At 38.4% G+C, this 17,739-nt stretch overlaps 1 protein-coding gene across 1 annotated transcript in view; it reads left to right on the forward strand.

Annotated features, from left to right (window-relative positions):
* Positions 1-10,039: 10,039 nt before the first annotated feature.
* LOC133986627 (extracellular serine/threonine protein kinase FAM20C-like) overlaps positions 10,040-17,739 on the forward strand; it is a 36,387-nt gene continuing 28,687 nt past the window's right edge. Inside the window, exons 1-8 of the mRNA XM_062426330.1 lie at positions 10,040-10,308; positions 10,390-10,548; positions 11,754-11,929; positions 13,843-13,921; positions 14,263-14,355; positions 14,585-14,700; positions 15,013-15,193; positions 15,885-15,994. Of these exons, the coding sequence (XP_062282314.1) occupies positions 10,040-10,308; positions 10,390-10,548; positions 11,754-11,929; positions 13,843-13,921; positions 14,263-14,355; positions 14,585-14,700; positions 15,013-15,193; positions 15,885-15,994 (1,183 nt within the window). The remainder of the gene's footprint in view (positions 10,309-10,389; positions 10,549-11,753; positions 11,930-13,842; positions 13,922-14,262; positions 14,356-14,584; positions 14,701-15,012; positions 15,194-15,884; positions 15,995-17,739) is intronic.

A 17,739-nucleotide genomic window follows, 5' to 3' on the forward strand; every position in this document is an offset into this window, starting at 1 on the left:
AGCTTCTGACTCACATTTTTAGACTTGCCTTTGGGTAGTGTTCTTTTAAAAGTGGATTTATTTTATTATTTTGGAACCCCTTTTCATAAGTAGTAAACAAACATTAAAATAGTTTATACCACACTATAATGTAGTTGTTAGCAGATATAATCATTTAAAATGTTTATTAATGTAAAGAATTTGTCTGCAATTATAACTTTCCCTATGAAGTCATAGCTGTGTTTTACTATATTAACATTTACCTGTTTTTACATCAGTCTCCAATAAAATCTGCTAACTACATTATAGTGTGTAATAAAAATTTTACTACATGTTTACATGCTTATAAACTTAATTTTAAGTTTTATTACTATATTTTCTCTTTTTTGTGTTATAATTCGAAGCACTTTGTGATCTAGAAAAGTGATGTGTACATTTTATTTGCTCACTGTAATGTTGAAAAATTGCTAATGTGTTCAATTTCACAATAATTAATGGTTTCCTTGAGATTCAAAGATATTTGCACTAACTTAATCCATAATAGTGAACATAAACAACAAAGTTTATCTCATGGAATTAGGCTGTGTAGATGTAGTTATTTAACCACACAAGACTCACGGATGGAGGTAACAAATAGAAAATGCCAGCATATCTACTTTCCTAAGTAGATCATTATCACTTCACTATTTGCTGCACTTATACAGATATATACTTACATGTTTGTATTTATGTACGTATACTATTTGTGCATCAGATAAATCTCAATTCTGATAGAGATTTTTCATCCTAAACCCAAACAAGTTTTATTTTCTGTGTTAAACTGAGGCCTGATTATCTCCAACATATATTTTAGATGACACATTACTGTCATTTGTCAGGTTATGTATCTGTGGTCTCCTGTCAGCAAATCTGGTGCAATGATACACAAATAACTTCAGACAGAGCTGATATGCAGCATATGTACCAGGACAAAGTACACTTAGCCTCAGAGCACATTTACTGAAACAGTATATAAAAGTTAGTCCATAACTGACCATTAAAAAGCACCAGTTTAAATAGCAACACTGCAGCTATTAGAAGGTGAAAAAAATGTGACGTGTAAAGCGTGAGACCTACAATGTGATGTAATGAAGTCTCCCTCTTGCACCATGACATTGTAGAGGGCATTTTGACCCAGGAGAGGAGAGTAACGGGTCACTGTTGTTGTCAGATCAGCAGAAACTGGCAACTTCAACCTCAGCGTTGTGTACTCAAAACAGCATGACCCCTTATCAGGTCAGCATGCACCCTGATCTCACAAATAAGAGAAAAATCCCATCGACTTGCTCTGTCACTGCTTTCTATTCACACTCAAACACAGAGACAATGATTTATTGTCTCTGTGTTTGCTGTTGATTGAGCATCAAACTGATTTATCCAAGTTTGAAATAAAAGCCATTTTACATCAATATTGTATCGTATCTTATGCTGTTCTTCACCTCTCTATATAAGTCACATATTTATTGGTTTATTTTATATTCCATAAACTAAAATAATAGTTTCTCATTTGAAATGTTGTGCCTTAATAATATAACCCAACAAATTGCTCAGTAGGTCTGTCACAAAATACTCACACTCACCTACAATATACCTATTTATTGATCCCTATAGTTTTCTATTATCTACTGTACATTTACAACTTACCACATGCAGTCTGATTTATATTAGCTAATATATTTGCCTGAAACTTAATATGTTTTGAGCATTGGTGATGTTTGAAGAAGGCAATCACTGCAGAGGCCAGGTCTGTGTTAGCCTGCAAAAAGCACCTTTGCCTGACTACACACGATTTCTTTGTATTTTTGACTCAATTAGGCAGATACAGACAGGAAACATGGACAGAGAGAGAGGGTGTTAAAGCGGGGATGCTGCGATCCCGAAAAGAACATTTGCACTAGATAATTCATAATTATTAACGACTGTACATCAGTCCATCTGCCTGTGTTTTACTGTAATTGGTTGATGCTATTTTGAGAATTGCTCTCTCTTATGGAGGGAAGTAGACTGTAGATGAGCATTAGCCAGTTTTGTGGTGTTGCTATTACAGAACACCTGCAGCTCTGCCAGACGTTATCTCTGCCTTTGTGATCTTGCCACAGGCATGAAATCACCTTTCAACAACACAAATCATTGCTTGTTTTTTGATATTGAGAAAGAGCTCAGGTTTTATGGATTACTTGCTTACAATCATCTACATCCCATAAACATCTACATTATCTTTGATGGTTGAAAGGGATTTGACCATGAAACATCTGGATTTTCTGGGCTTAACAGAAGCAGAATAGAGTTATTTTTTTCATTTGGCTTCACCAAGTTGGCTGATTAATCCAGTAAGTCCTGTGTCAGAAAACATGGTTCCCACTATGATGCATCTCATTCATTATTCACCTCAGACAGTCTTTATATATCTCCTCCCTCTCGCTGTGTCTCCTCAGCATTGTTAAATATTCATACAAAGAGCCACAGAGTCATACTAAAGCCTCTGGTAGTTTGCTCAGCCTCAATGATGAAAAGCTCTCCTCGGTGCGATGGAAGAATTCTCGTTATTGTTCAAGAGGCACACACGAGTTTAAGGCAAGTTTGGGACACATTGTGTGATTCACCATGTCATGCAAACATCTCCCTAATATCACATGAACATGATTCATTTGAATTAAAACCAATGATGAAGCGATCTGCATCTCACTGGGTTTTTTGGGGAAAAAAAGGTTGCTGTAAAGTCCCTCCCAGAGATCACTTATCAATAAAATATAATAGGCGGTGATTTCTTTTGAAAATTCATGTAATCTTGACCAACTATTACAAGTGATGAAGCAGGTGAACCCAAGTGCATACACTCAACAGCAAGGAGACAGAGATATGATAGATACAAGGGATTCAGTAATGGGATTTTAACCCTTACATACTGTTCATATTCTGGCATTTCAAAATATCCCCTCATAATTAGTCTCTATACATCATTTCTGAATCACAAAACATTCATGAATATCTCATCAGTCATTAATAAATTGGTGAGTAATCTTTAATGAAGCTTTTCAAAGTTTTTACGCTTTTTGTTGCTGGAGAAAAAGCATTTACAATCACACTATACAGTACAATGGTCCAATGTTAAATAACACAGGAGAACAAAAAGGATTTCAACTAATGATATTAAATGTGAATAAACTGTTTTTGAATGGTGGGTTTTTATTTTTTTATTTTTTTATGCATATCAGCTGCACAAAAAAAGTTTAAAAAAATGTTTTCTATATTCTCACATTAGTAAAAGTCATCAAATTTCTGGCTAAAAGAAACATTTTTTAAGGTGTGTTTTCTTCTCTCAAATGTAATACTGGAACAAATTGGACCCTAGAAAAAGGCGATATAATCCCACCTCCTCCTCCCCAATCTTTCACTAGAAACTGGATAAGTGTTGAACTGAACATCTGAGTCAAAGTAATAAATACCTAAAACCTGCTCATCCTCCCAAAGTCAGGGCGAAGTCACCAAGCAGCTGTAGGGATTAATATGTTAGGATTTTATCTTAAACTTCTCTTGTCGGCTCAGTTCTTATATTCTTACGGGATCTCTGAAGAACTTTTCCTAATCCAGTTAAATACTGTTTCTAGAGCAGCAAAGTCACTATATAAATTCAATATATCACGGGAAAAAATCTAAAATGTCAGTAAAGTTAATTATATTTCTGACAATAAAATACAGACATCAGTTAGTATCCTCATTCCTCATATCCTCCTCCCTCTTCTGCTGTTTACAAGAATTTGCCACATTTTAAGATAAACAGACTTAATGCAGACAGCTTTCTTTTAACCTTGTATGTAACAATTCACTTGTATTTAACAAATGATCTGTGGTTTAGTAAAACATGTCAGGAGACTGCCGGACAAACCAGATGGAAGCTGGAAACCAGGAGCTGAGGCTTGGGCTGGAAACCGGAAAACTGTGCTGGAAGCTGGGAACATGTGGCTGAGGCCTGGGCTGGGAATAGTAGATTTCCGGAGGAAGGGAAGCAGGGCTAATGAGGTGAGAGGTTAAAGACAGGAACTGGAGACAGAGTGGACAGAACTGCAGGAGAACAGAAGAAAAGGGTTAGGCAAGGGAGGAAATAAGCAACAACTAGAAAACTGGTAATGTGTGAAAAATGGCTGCAGAGGCTACCACCTAGCAGAGTGGAAAGTGGCAAGGCTGAGTACCTGAAAAGGGTCTGTGGCTCTGCTCCTGACTCTACCACACCTGTTTCCACTCACACAATCACACACACACACACACACACACACACACACACACACACACACACACACACACACACACACACACACACACACTTACACACACACACACACACACACACACACACACACACACACACACACACACACACACACACACAGGGAGAGAGTGGTAGCAAGCAACTCAGAGAGTGGCAGCAGGTTAGAGAGACCCAAGATGATGACTGCGTTTACATGATCATTAATTACATACATGAAGTGGACCAGTGGAAATTGGATTCTTAAGTCACATGATTGATGATACCTGAGGTAGTCATTCCTTCATGAAGACCACAACATGTGGTTGAAACCTCTGATAAAGAAAGTAAATTGATTGTTACATTACAAGTATTTAATTAAACTACTATATTCTTTTGCCATCCGTCCATTAGTGGTTGAATTATGTGACAAGTTATACCACTGGTAGGCCTATTTATGATTTCGTTGGGTGTTTGAGTTAAATTTCATGATGGTAAACTTGGTAAAAAATAGATGTGCCGGGGTGTTGGTGGTGGCTATTGGCACAGTAAATGCAAAATCTTTCACATATTGTGTTATAGCAACAGATACACATTTTTGAATTATTAATATAGAAATACCATAAATTAACACTTTATGTTAGAGTGCAATTAGGCAAAAAGTAAGACACTTACCAAAAAGTAAAAATACCTAGAAGGGTGTTAGGTAAACTGAAACAAATCAGTGACAGTTGTGAGGCTGTTTGAGTGCAATATCATGATGATAAACTTGTAAAAAAATACTGACTTATAAAAGATGTGCAGGGGTGTTGGTGGTGGCTATTAGCACAGTAAATGTCTAATCTTTCACATACTGCGTTATAGCAACAGATGGTAGAAAAGGTTCCTTTCATTAATACACAAATATCATATGTTAACACTCCGTTGATGTTGAACTTCAAACAGTTTTACACCGTGTCCTCAATCCAAGCATCTCTCCGTGTTGGAAAGCTCAGCGCTGTATCTTAGCAACCTCCTTACCACCTGCGATGATGGGTGGAAGTTTGGAGCCTCGCTGACTGTGTGTGTGAGTGCAAGGCACAGGAGGTAGCCTAATAAAAGAGAGAGGGAATCTGTAGGTGGCTGAACAACTCTGAGAATTCAATAGCTGGTATTGAAAAAGGAGACTCAGTGAAAGAGAGAACTTGTTTTTTTTTGACAGTGCATTTCCTCTCTGTAAACTGATTGAACAGTCAAAGATACAGAGAGTTAGATGGAAAGGGGACAGAGGATAGCAGCAGACTAGAAAAAAAGAATTACATTTTTATCTGAACATCGCAAGTGCGCTTTTTTTGTATTACTATTGAGAAATGAGAAACCCAATCCAATATTAATATGTGTGTTTGCGTGCATGAGGTAGCTCACATTTTCCACCCTCAATAGCTGTGGTTGTGTGTTTCATAAGCTCATATCCAGACTGAAATAAAAAGGGGAGCATAAATTCGGGGGAATTATGAGCAGGAAGAGAAATGGTGAAATGAAGTGAAAGTAAAGAGATAAAAGATGACTGGTGTGTGTGTGTGGATGGAGCCTGAAACAGCCTGTTTATAATACATCATTGAGGGACAAAGACAGAGAGAGTGCATTAGGCAAAACGTAAGACACTTAGCAAAAAGTACCAAGACTGAGAGGGCTGTTAGGTAAGCTGCAAACAAATCCAAAGATTAGAGGTAAAGACACTCAGGTGATAGTTGTGAGGCTGTTTGCATCTCATCATCTGAATGATTAATTTCATTGTCACGCTGAAGACTGAAAATATGCTTCATCTGTCAACTAAAAAAAGTCAGTGAAGAAAGTAGAAATGATTGCATCCTGACACCGACTGAGGGTCAAAACATTTTCTTACCACTTCAATTCTAGATGTTGTTGACGACCTTGTTGAACCATATAAAATATAAACCAGTTCCACAAGTTGCAAGGTTTGAACCGAGATGCTACCGCAGTTTAAAAAGCAGCTGGTGCCAAAGAGTTCGAGCACACAATCATTTTAATCCAAGCAAGTCAAAGTTACATGAGCAGCAATGTGGCAAACCACAGTGGAATTAAATATTGTGACCAATCCATTCATCTTTCCTGTTGTAGGAAGGATAGGGTAGCTGTGGCTCAGGAGGTAAAGTGGGTCGTCCATTAATCAGAACATCAGTGATTCGATTCCTGACTCCTCCAGTCTGCATGTGGAAGTATCCTTGGGCAAGATACTGAACCCTAAATTACTCCCCATGTGTGTGAATGAGAAATAGATTAGATCTGATGAGCAGATTGGCACCTTCCATGCATCTATGCCATCAGTGTGTGCAAATGAGTGAATGTTGACATGTACTGGGTGGTGTGAAGACCATAAAGGTGCTATATAAATGCAAATAATTTACCATATTATCTTTCATACAATAGGAAGACATAACCGAGTGGATGTTTTTCTGCTTTCATTCTTCATGTAAAGTGTCCTTGCGTTATGTGAAAGGCACTTCAGATCTAATTTATTATTACTATTATTATTATTGCAGTTTCCTTGATCACAGTGGTAGAGAACACCGAGCTGTAGCCATGATTTTAAAATACTGAGTCCAACTTCCCCCAAGGCACCCCACCTCTAAAGAAATATTTAACCATATTATTATACATCGTGATTTAGCTGTTCATTTGCAATTTTTATAAACTGTGTCCCGCTGCAGGGTAGATGCTGTTGCAAGGAATATTATTTATTGGAGAAATGCTACATCAATTCTTGCACTTACAATTTATTTTAACAACAATTATTTTTGTGTTTAGAGGTGCAGTGTGTAGGATTAAGTGGCATCTAGCGGTGAGTTTGTAGATTGCACCAAACTGAAAATGTGAATATGTAGGATAATTGTCTTCATCCCACCAGTAGAGACTCGGGGGACTGATTTCAATGAGCCCTGAAGCTTACACCTAACACACTTTATGCTGATTTTCCCTTTTAATTTCTTTTTAAATTAACTCCTGTAAAGAATAATCCCCCGACTGAAGCCCAGTGATTATTACCTTCCACTGCTTATCTATCACCATGTATTTACTACAAGGCTAAAAGTATACAGCTCTGTGAGGCTGCCCTGTGTGATGCACAATGCTAACATGCTCATTATTGTTTGCCATGTCCAACATTTTTAGTGTAAAGTTCCCCACTGTGAGACTAATAAAGGAATATTTTATAACAGCTAATTAGCGCTAAACACAAAGCACAGCAGAGGATGATGGGAATGTCATCAGTTGTGCATGTATTTGGTCATAAAGCGTAGAAAGAAAATAGAAAGAATTCAAACTGTTGTTGGCGCTAGCTAGATAAAAGGGTTCACCAGAGTAATTGGAATTCACCCTGAGAGAGACATGAGTGAACAAAACCAGAAAATGTCACCTTCATAGTGGAGCTAGGAGAAAGGTTAGAGGATCAACACAGCCATAAAGATACATAATCTGTGAGTCATGAATGTCTGTACAACATTCATCTGGTAGATGCTTGAATATATCACAGGATAGATGAAGATTTAACCTGCTGGTGGTGCTAGATGAAAAGTCAGGAGTTCATGAAAGTCATTAGGATTCATCTTTTTAAGGGACCATGACTGTCTGTACTGAATTTCATGCAAATCTATCATAATCCTAGTCTGCAACAACGTGGGGTTCTCACCGACACCGAACATTTCCATCCATAGAGCTGCAAGTGTGCTAGTGTGGCAAAAAATGCTAATTTAAAACCAGCATCAAACTTTCATCTTCTTCACCTTATTTCAACCATTTTCTCCTTTGATCCTTTTTTAGATTCAGGTTCATCCAAAATTTGCCTCTGTTAAATTAGCCCATTTTACTGGTAACACCTCTAAAACAGAGGAAATGGGAAAGCCACACACTCATAATGCCAATACATGCAGTTCAAAAACAAAGATCAGCATTTCGGCAGACTGCCTTCTTCAAGATTAAGGCTTTCAAACATAACATCTTTGTTTGTAAAGCCAACATACCTTCATTGGTATCCTGATCTGTTTGAACCCCCTACAGAGACCTGCTGAGACATCCTGCCAGCTAAAATAAACCCAAGCTTGTGTATACTTATTTATTCTCTTTAGTCAGTTGATGAGTCTTTTTTTAAGAAAATGTGATCCTTTTTTTGGCGTAGTTAATACACACATAGTCACATGGGTATGACAGACACTTTCTGTTAAACTCTCTCAAATCTTTCATGTGTTTTACTTGTTTATGCACATGCACATTCCCAACACATCACACACACACACACACACACACACACACACACACACACACACACACACACACACACACACACACACACACACACACACACACACACACACACACACACACACACACACACACACACACACACACAGACTTTAAAGAGCCGTACTTCACAGAAACAGTTTATCCTGCGGGAATCTCCATGAAGTCTGAGATGCCTGAATCGAAGCCTCCAACACACCAAAACTTGCAAAGAATATGAAAGATCTGTCTTACCCATTGCCTGGTTATAAAGCCTGCTTCTTCATAACCTCTGACAGAATACAGATAATTTACTGTCTATTCACATACAGTGTAAAATACTGTAAGAAACATACCGACTAAGCCTTCATCTCTGACTCTCTGTTTGTGTTTCTGTTATTTAACTGATCTTAACTCAAACTTTGAATCAACTGTCTGAGGAAATTAAGCTGGTTCCAGACATCTTTATTGCTGCCCACATCGTCAATGCTTACAGCAATTCAAAGATATGATAGAAAAGATGTGAACCTCTCTTTTGCTGCAACAGATTCTCTATCTCTACATATTCAGGTTTCATCTTAAAGAAAATGTACAACTGCTACTATTTTTCATCGTAGCCATAAAGCCCAGTTTCCATATCAAATAAACATGATTTTGTATTGATTTGCTTTTTATGGTTCCTTTTTAAAATTGTGTTACAATTGCAAACCATGATAGAGAGTAGAGTTGGATAACTTTGTCTTTTTCATCAATTCAATCTGCATCATGCATAAAGAGTTTGTGAATGGGTGTGTAGTTAAATAGCTCATGAATACAGTCCAGGCTCTTGTTTAAACAGTTCAGGCAAACTGCACCTACATTACTTTGTATATTCTGTTTTGCATCCAATAAACATTGACAGTTAAGTTTTTGTCTTTTTTCAAAGTCACTCTCTTGTCTCTTGTGACTTCCAGTGAGTGAACCTCCAGTTCTTACTTTCCAGAGATCAGTAAACACACTGATCAATACCCAGATCACTTTAACCTGGCACCTTACCCAACGTGTGCCTGGTAGCAGAAGCAGAGGAAAGTACAAACAACTGGATAAACTCTGGCTGGATACACAGGGAAACAACAGCAGAGGGTTGACAGAGCATTTTCAACAACATAAAGCTGTGTAAGTTACCTTTTTCTCTTCATATTTAAAATGTTTTGTATGTTGACTCAAGTAAATTGATTGCAAGGTCATATGGATATAGGAGCAGGTAGAAGTAGATTGACATTCTTGTTTTAATTAAAGTGTAAAAAGCTAACTTAATGCATTTATCAAAGCCTTGATCATCATTATGTTGGCTTTGGTTTGCTTGATGTTACCACTGAACTTTTTATTGCTGTACGCCATTATGGCTATTATGTTTTTAACATTCTGCTAAAAATGTTAAAAAGCTCCTATTTTTCCTTCTTCTTTTTATGTTTTTACCTCTCCTAACCCTCCCTATCTCTCTCTCACTCTTCTCTTTGTAGAATGATGTGGCGTATGCGCCGTCGCTCCAGGACAATCTGTCTGTCCTTGGCCTTCATCACCATTTTCCTCCACCTCCTCCTGGCGCTTGTCTCTCTTTCCATTTACCAAGAGCCCTGTGACCCCCCACCGTCAACCAGGACACACATCCTGACAGACCTGGCAAAGACAAACTACACCTCCGTAGGGATCAGTAGTTTAGCTGAGTCACCAGCTGATACCACACAAAGAGATTCTTCCAATTTAGATGCCAAGAATGCCAAAGGTCATGTGCAAATACTTACTGATAAAGGTTTGTCAGTGAAAGAGAGAAAAGCTTCAATGAACAAGCCGGTCAGTATTGTTCATGATAGCACCGGTAAAACCGAACCTTTGGAGTCTGGGCTGTTGAAACTGGTGGCGCTTTTCGACCATCCGCTTTACAATATGCCCACCCCGCCCATTGCTGAGGAGGATTGGCTGCTGAGAGTCAAACCAAAGGTCAAGGCCAGTGAGAAGAGCTCCCAGTTGTGGTTAGTTCTGTATATTTGTTATACACTGAATTTCTTCTTTAAAGCTGCACTTAAGTAATCAGAAAAAACTGAATGTAATTTGATGAACCCACTGAGAGTTATCACCCAAGTCTGCAGTTCCTCGAATTTATATGGCGCTTTTTAGTCTTTTTTAGGTTTTAGTTTTCCATCCCGCAAATTCATCAACCTTGTTTCCAGGGATGCATTAGGGAGCTATTTTTTAGCAAGGAAGGTCAGATAAATCCACTGCACCAAACAGCAGACAAACAAAGTTAGGGACCTGCTGTTGGCCATAGTGGTGCAGTAAAGTACTAAATAGCCAGGAGTTGGTAAAGACATAACCAGAACCACAGAAAAAGTGGATATTTGACTTAAATTGATCTAGTGGCCAAAAACTATTTGCTAACACTGTCGCCAAGAACTTTTGAAGGAAGATAAAAGTAAGATATATAATGTTTTGTTGGTTCAACTACCACAAGTGGCAAAAATAAAAAATTCAGCTTTAATGCTCCAATGAAAGAACATTGTTTCCTCTGAATTACATCCTGTTGAAACACCTTGTTGGTCCAAAACATAAAACATCAGACATTAGTGGGGGATCAATCTATAATTTAATCCAATGTGCTATCATTATGGAGAAATGGCACTGTAATTTAACTGGACACGCAGACAGGCCAGAGTGCTCAAAATACTGTGATGACTTTTTGGTTATACATACAGTATGTCAGCATGGGGTCACACTGGAAATGCACTGATTTCCAGGAAGTAACATGTATAAGTTCCCATTTCATGGACACTTTAATATAATCTTTAATCATCCCTGCAACGCATTCCCAAAACTACATGTCTTCTCCTTTTTTGAAAGCAAACACAATAGTCTTTCTCTGTACATCCATATGTGTAGATATACATAGCCGTGTAAGATTTTCACCAGATGGATTCACCTGCAGGGAAACCCAAAGCTGATTTATACTTCTGCATCAAAGTGTCACATTGCCTCTGCTGTAGGTTTCTGTGGTGTCTCTGCATGTGCATGCAACCCAATCAAACCTGTAACATGACAACAGGTTTCAAGATGTTATAAGAAATCTGAGTGCTATATTTGCTTTGCATTTTCCAGTGGCGCTTCCTATCTTCAGTGCTGTATATTGGACCATCTACTATCTTTATTTTATCTTCTTTTTGGTAATGCATCAATTGTCCAGGGTGACTGATAGTGTGGAGGGATACGAGGATGTCAGGTGGAACAGCAGCAGTACCAGCCACCCCCCCTGGCTGCGCTTTCACCTGAGTATCTCCCGCTGGCAGCTCTACCCCCATCATGAACCCAACATGAAGAATCTGACCGAACAGCTAGCCACACACCGCATCGTCAGTGCAGGTCTGACACACCTGTATCTTCTGAGTTGTGTTTTCAATATGTCTGTGCTATCTTTCCTGGTTACTCCACCACAGTAATGTCAGAGCCTTATAGTCATTTGGTATTTGTTACCGGATGCATGACAGAGGAGATGTCAGACAAGCAAAGGCCAGATGTTCTTCAAGTAGAGGCCAGATCTGAGTAAATTTAGTCAGAGGGAAAACCAATGGACTTCTTGATTCAATTATTGTATTAAGGACTTTTGTAGGACTGTATTCTGCACTTGAAAGACAGCGACGTGAAAAGGAGTAGATCTTTCAGAGCTGAAACAAATTTTAACTCCAGATCAAACCTGTGGTAGTCACTGGTGGGTGGGCTGCAGGGAGAGTAAAGGCAGAATTGAATTGGTTTTTGTGAGAATGCTGTACAGCTGACCTTTTAGGGTTAGACTTTCAAATGCAGATTCACTTTGATGTCCCCCTTCAATGAAAGCTACTTTGAAGAGGCTTTCGAGGGGCCTTGGAGGTTCAGTATGTTCCATGAGACCAACTTCACCTTGACAGTAGTGTCTTTCAGTGCGTTTGTGTATGTGGTCTAGTTCATTTCAAGTTGTGAGGACTGACCTCTAAAGTCTTTGTGAGGACTTTTTGGTTCGAGGACATTTTGACTGGGCCTTTTCATTAAAAATTATAATTTAAGTTTGATGATTAGATCAGGGCTTGGGTTACAATTGGTAAACCAACCTCAGAAAAAGAAAAACTAAATAACCTTTTTGGTTGAATAACAGTCACTGTGGCCCCATATAGCAGTTACTGGATAATGTTAAATGGTAAAAAGCAGTGTTACAGTATTATAAGTGGAGAAGAGTCATAAAGTCAGCAAAATGACTCAGTAATGTCAGTTATACTGCAATATCGATCTAAAGTTCACCAGATCTGTACAACTGGAGCAGAACAACTCCTGAGTGTATTGATGTGAGGAAATGCTTATGAATTCAGCTTTTGATGAAGAATGTCTTTTTTCATATTTCGAAAGTTGCCCTTCTTAACAAACATCAACATAAATGTGGGCGGTGGGGCAGGAGGTTACTTCAGAATAGTATATAGTTGAATTCTCACTAAACCTTGACAAATTGTATTTTGTATAAAAGCAAAAAAGCTTCACATTTCTACATCTGTAACCATTTAAAGATCCGGACTCATTTTATGACAGGTGGAATAAAATAAAAATAAAAATATTAAATTAATAGATGAGGAAAAAATACTTGATGATTGATTTTAACTCTGTAATTCTGATTTTTATTTAGAGAGTTACCTTACAGAGAAGATCATAATCATGACTGTAAACAAAAATGGTTTAAGAACAGTCAGTACTTTATTTTAGGTATTCTGCACTGGGTTGTGGCTAGATCTATATAACTCCTGGCAGTAAAGAACCCTTACAGATAAAAAACAAAAGAAAAAGATAAAAATGTATTGAAATCTGTGGTAAACAAGATATAAATGATATGCAGGAACTTACATTAAGGATAAATCCCTTCTTTGTATGACACATTGCATAGTATAGTATGGGTGTAATTTAAGAGAATGAATGCAAGTAATACAATGTACTGCCAAATATATAAAAACATGTGTGTATGTGTGTGAGAGAGTTAGAGATGGACACGGTGGTGTATCCACAGATTGATTCAGCTGTTATATGCTGGTGATGATGCATATGCTGTGTCTGTGTTATATCTTGCTTTATGTGTGTGTGTGTGTGTGTGTGTGTGTGTGTGTGAGAGCGAGCGTGTGTGTGTATATGTGTGTATATGTGTGTGTTTGTGTGCCATTAATGTGCACTCTGTTTGGTCACAGCATTGTGTGTGTGTGTGTTGTGTGTGTCTGCACTATGTGCTTAGTTGCTATGGTAATGTTCTCAGTGCTGTTTTTCAGTGCAGAAGTCTGGGGGGACGCAATTGAAGCTGGTGATGTCATTTCCCAACTATGGACTAGCCATGTTCAAACCCATGAAGTGAGTCACAAATGGCAAATCCAAAACATTACTCATATTATAGAGAGCGAATAAAATGCATGAAAGACTGAATCCTTTAAATCCTCTTGAAATAATCTATCAAAACACAAAGAAAAGCTGTAAAAGAGTCAAAGAAGAGGGATTTTTCAGCCCTCCAGAGAAATTATAAATGTATTGTCTGAGTAAATATTAGCCACATGTTGTGTGGGATGGGAGCCTTATGTGTTCTTGTTCAGAGCAACCAAGCTTAGAAAAGAAGCTTTACTTGTAGTAAATACATCACTGCTGAATGTATTTACTGAATGTATTTACTTTACTTTACCTTGCCTCCTTCTTTACAGGCAGGAGAGAGATGAAGAAACCAATTATAACCTCTATTACTTCTCAGACTTTGAGAGACACAATGCAGAAATTGCAGCTTTTCACCTGGACAGGTACCAAGTTACGTTTGTGTTATGTTATCTAGAAAACTACAATATAACACACAATAATGAGAACAAAATGTTGTATGAAACAGTCACACAATGAATACATATTACTTGTTACACAACATTATGTATTTCCTTCTCTCCTCCCTTCCCTCTAACAGTTTAATCTTTTCTGTCTGTCTCTCCTTGTTTGTCTTTGTCCTCATCTCAAATGTTTCTTCCACTCTCTCTACAGGATTTTAGGTTACAGGAGAATTCCTCCTGTAGTTGGGAGGCAGGTGGATGTGGTCAAGGAGATCAAAGACGTCACTATCGACCGAAAGCTGGCCCGCACCTTTTTTACCTCCCCTGGTATTGCTCATGCACTCCTCTATTATTCATTACCCTCGCTTAAAATGGCCTCGTATGTCAACTGGTTATGAATCTCTTTTAATGTTCTTCCGTTCTGCTGATTCTCACTAGTCACAAGTCAACACCCACACTCCTTTCATCCTAATTTGCCCTTTATTATTATTTTTCCTCCTCTCCTCTCCTCTCCTCTCCTCTCCTCTCCTCTCCTCTCCTCTCCTCTCCTCTCCTCTCCTCTCCTCTCCTCTCCTCTCCTCTCCTCTCCTCTCCTCTCCTCTCCTCTCCTCTCCTCTGTGTGCTCCTGGCACCCCCTAGTGGGAAATGTCTGTTTCTACGGCCAGTGCTCGTACTACTGTTCAACAGAGCATGCAGTGTGTGGCCGTCCCAGGGCCCTGGAGGCCTCCTTGGCTGTCATGCTGCCTGATCTATCCCTGGCGACTCGGAGGTCATGGAGATCCCCCTGGAGACGCTCCTACAGCCGCAGCAAGCTGGCAAAGTTAGTGGGTATTTAATAACTAATGTGCCGTATCATACAAAGTGATCCATAGAATATCACATATGATCTTAGTGGACTCCCAAAACTAAACTATAACTCCACATGAGAATGTGTTAAAAGTGCTAAATGTTTTATTATGGCCCCAAACTTTGTGTCTCCTTGGAAATTATCGTTCAATCAATTTTTAATTTTTAGCTACGGGAGCAGTTGTGTTGCATCTTAATATCAATAAATCATCATTAATTCATGTAATACTTGAGTCTTGAGACAGTATCGCAGAATTGCCATGAATAGTGCAAGATTGACAGCTTCTACTGCCATAAATGCTGCAGGTGTTGGTCAGATTTTGAAGGAAAGGAGCTATTTTGTGCATCAGTAAAAACTAAACTCAAGCTTGGTGGAATTAGGGAACGATGCACTATTTGTTTGAAATATGCTTGTTGTTTTCAGTTAAGTCAAACTGAAAGGAAGCTTTTTGAATAAGCGAATGTGCCCTTTGTGCAAGAAGCAATTGAAACCCTAGAAATGTAATATTGATTATGGAAAACATTAACAATATAACCAGCGAGAGGTGGAAACTACCAGTCATATCAACCACAGATGCTTTTTGGGTGATCGATGTCAGGTCCTCCGGCTTGCTTTTCTTTTCATGTGCTCCTTACCTAACAAGAATAGTGTCTGTTTATTTCAGATGGGAGACAGAACCAGACTACTGTTCGACAATAAAAAAGACCCCACCATACGACAAAGGCACAAGACTGGTGGACTTCATGGATTTGGTCATACTGGACTTCCTGATGAGTAGGTGTATATTGAACATTGTGTCTAAGAGGTCAAATTTAAACTCTATATACATACACACAGGTGAAATGTTGGGGAAAGTTTTTGCTTCTTACTGAAACCTTTTTGGTGTTTCATGGCAGACACCTTGACTTCATAGCAGGGAAATATCAAATGCAATTAATAACATGAATATATAAATAAAATAGTTGTTCCTCGAGTCTTAGAGCACTTGGGCATGTCTTACTGTCTATTTTTCCTACATGCAAGCCACCACCATAAATTACATTAATTAGGTATGCATTTCCTGCAGCGGCAATTAAAATGTATGTGTTGGAAAAGGTCTACAAGGCCAATCAGTTGTGATGTTCAGTCGGATAGTATTGCATCAAATTTATGTGTAGATTTGTGTGTTTGTGTGAAGTATAAAACCACCTAAAGCTAAACACGACAAATTATTTCTGTTGTCGAAGCAGCTCAAACTCTATAGCCCATAGCAGAAAAAAAAGTTCACCTTTACAGAAATGGCAAATTCAACACATTACTCAAGTGTAGCCAAGGATGAATAGATGATTTACTTTTAGTGGAGTTTGTGGTTTTAACCCTAGTCTTGACAAGCTACATTAGATGAAAAGCTGTAGGGGAGAACGGGGTTGGTAGTCACACTTTTTACTTTCCTTTGAATTACTCATAAATCGTATACTGAACCTTAACCCTTTTAATGTATAATGGTAGACTAAAGTGTGAGGTAGGAATGGAGTGGTCCTACTCTCCTTAAGCTGATTCTGTTCAAAAGATATGGGCTGTAAAATATGTCTTGTGCACTTGTGACAACCGTCTCAAGGGTTAGTAGTCACACACTATGGAGTTTTCCCCATGTTATTTTAATGGGGGAAATAAAAAATGTGACAACCAACCCCAAAGGGAATAATAACCACATGTTGCAGCACAGCTAAGGAAAAACCTGCCTAAAATATCACTCTCTCATACTTTTTTAATGATAATGAATGTTTTATTATAAACCCATTGTGTAAAAGTCCAGAAGAGAAACACTGAAGAGCTGGATATTTACATTTTCACATGAAAAACATTAAACGTCCTCTCATCTCAATGTCAAGTGGTTTATTCTGGAAATTACCTTGAAAGTAAAATCTCACTCAAATTATGAAACATTTTTAACAGTGATCGAGATTTAATGAACGTGTCAACCATCCCCGGCCTCCCCTACTTTTGATTTTAGTGGAGGTTTTGGTTTATTCTTGTAGTCGTGACAAGCTACATTACATAAAAAACCGTTTAGTTAAAGGTTAGGTTAGGAGAAGTGTAAACTCTGCATACTTGACCTTCTCCAGCAGACAGACCAGCTCCACTGCTCAACTTTAGTTACTGCGCGTTACTGTGGCAACGAGCCGTTACCGTGGCAACGAGCCGTTACCGAGGCAACGAGCCGTCGCCGTGGTTGCGCCTGACAACTTCTGCTCAGCCAGGTAAGAAAAGTTAGTCACCGAGGTTAGTTTTGATAGTTTTATTTCTTCGTCGTTGTTGTTGTAGCTAGTTAGTCGTTTTGAATAACTTATATAACTTTCTGAAACCCACTTTTTGCTTTTCTAATCGTCTTTGTGTCTGAACTTAAACCGTGTTTCTGTGAGAACAGGTGGAGCAAAGTGTAACGTCTTTGATTTACTATAGTTAACTAGGGTTAAGTTAGCTGTTCAAACAAGGTTAGTAAACAGTACTGCTTTTAAACGCTATACTATTGACGTGGA

The sequence above is a fragment of the Scomber scombrus genome, chromosome 2 (genome assembly GCF_963691925.1).
Source record: "Scomber scombrus chromosome 2, fScoSco1.1, whole genome shotgun sequence".
Taxonomy (NCBI): Eukaryota; Metazoa; Chordata; class Actinopteri; order Scombriformes; family Scombridae; genus Scomber; species Scomber scombrus.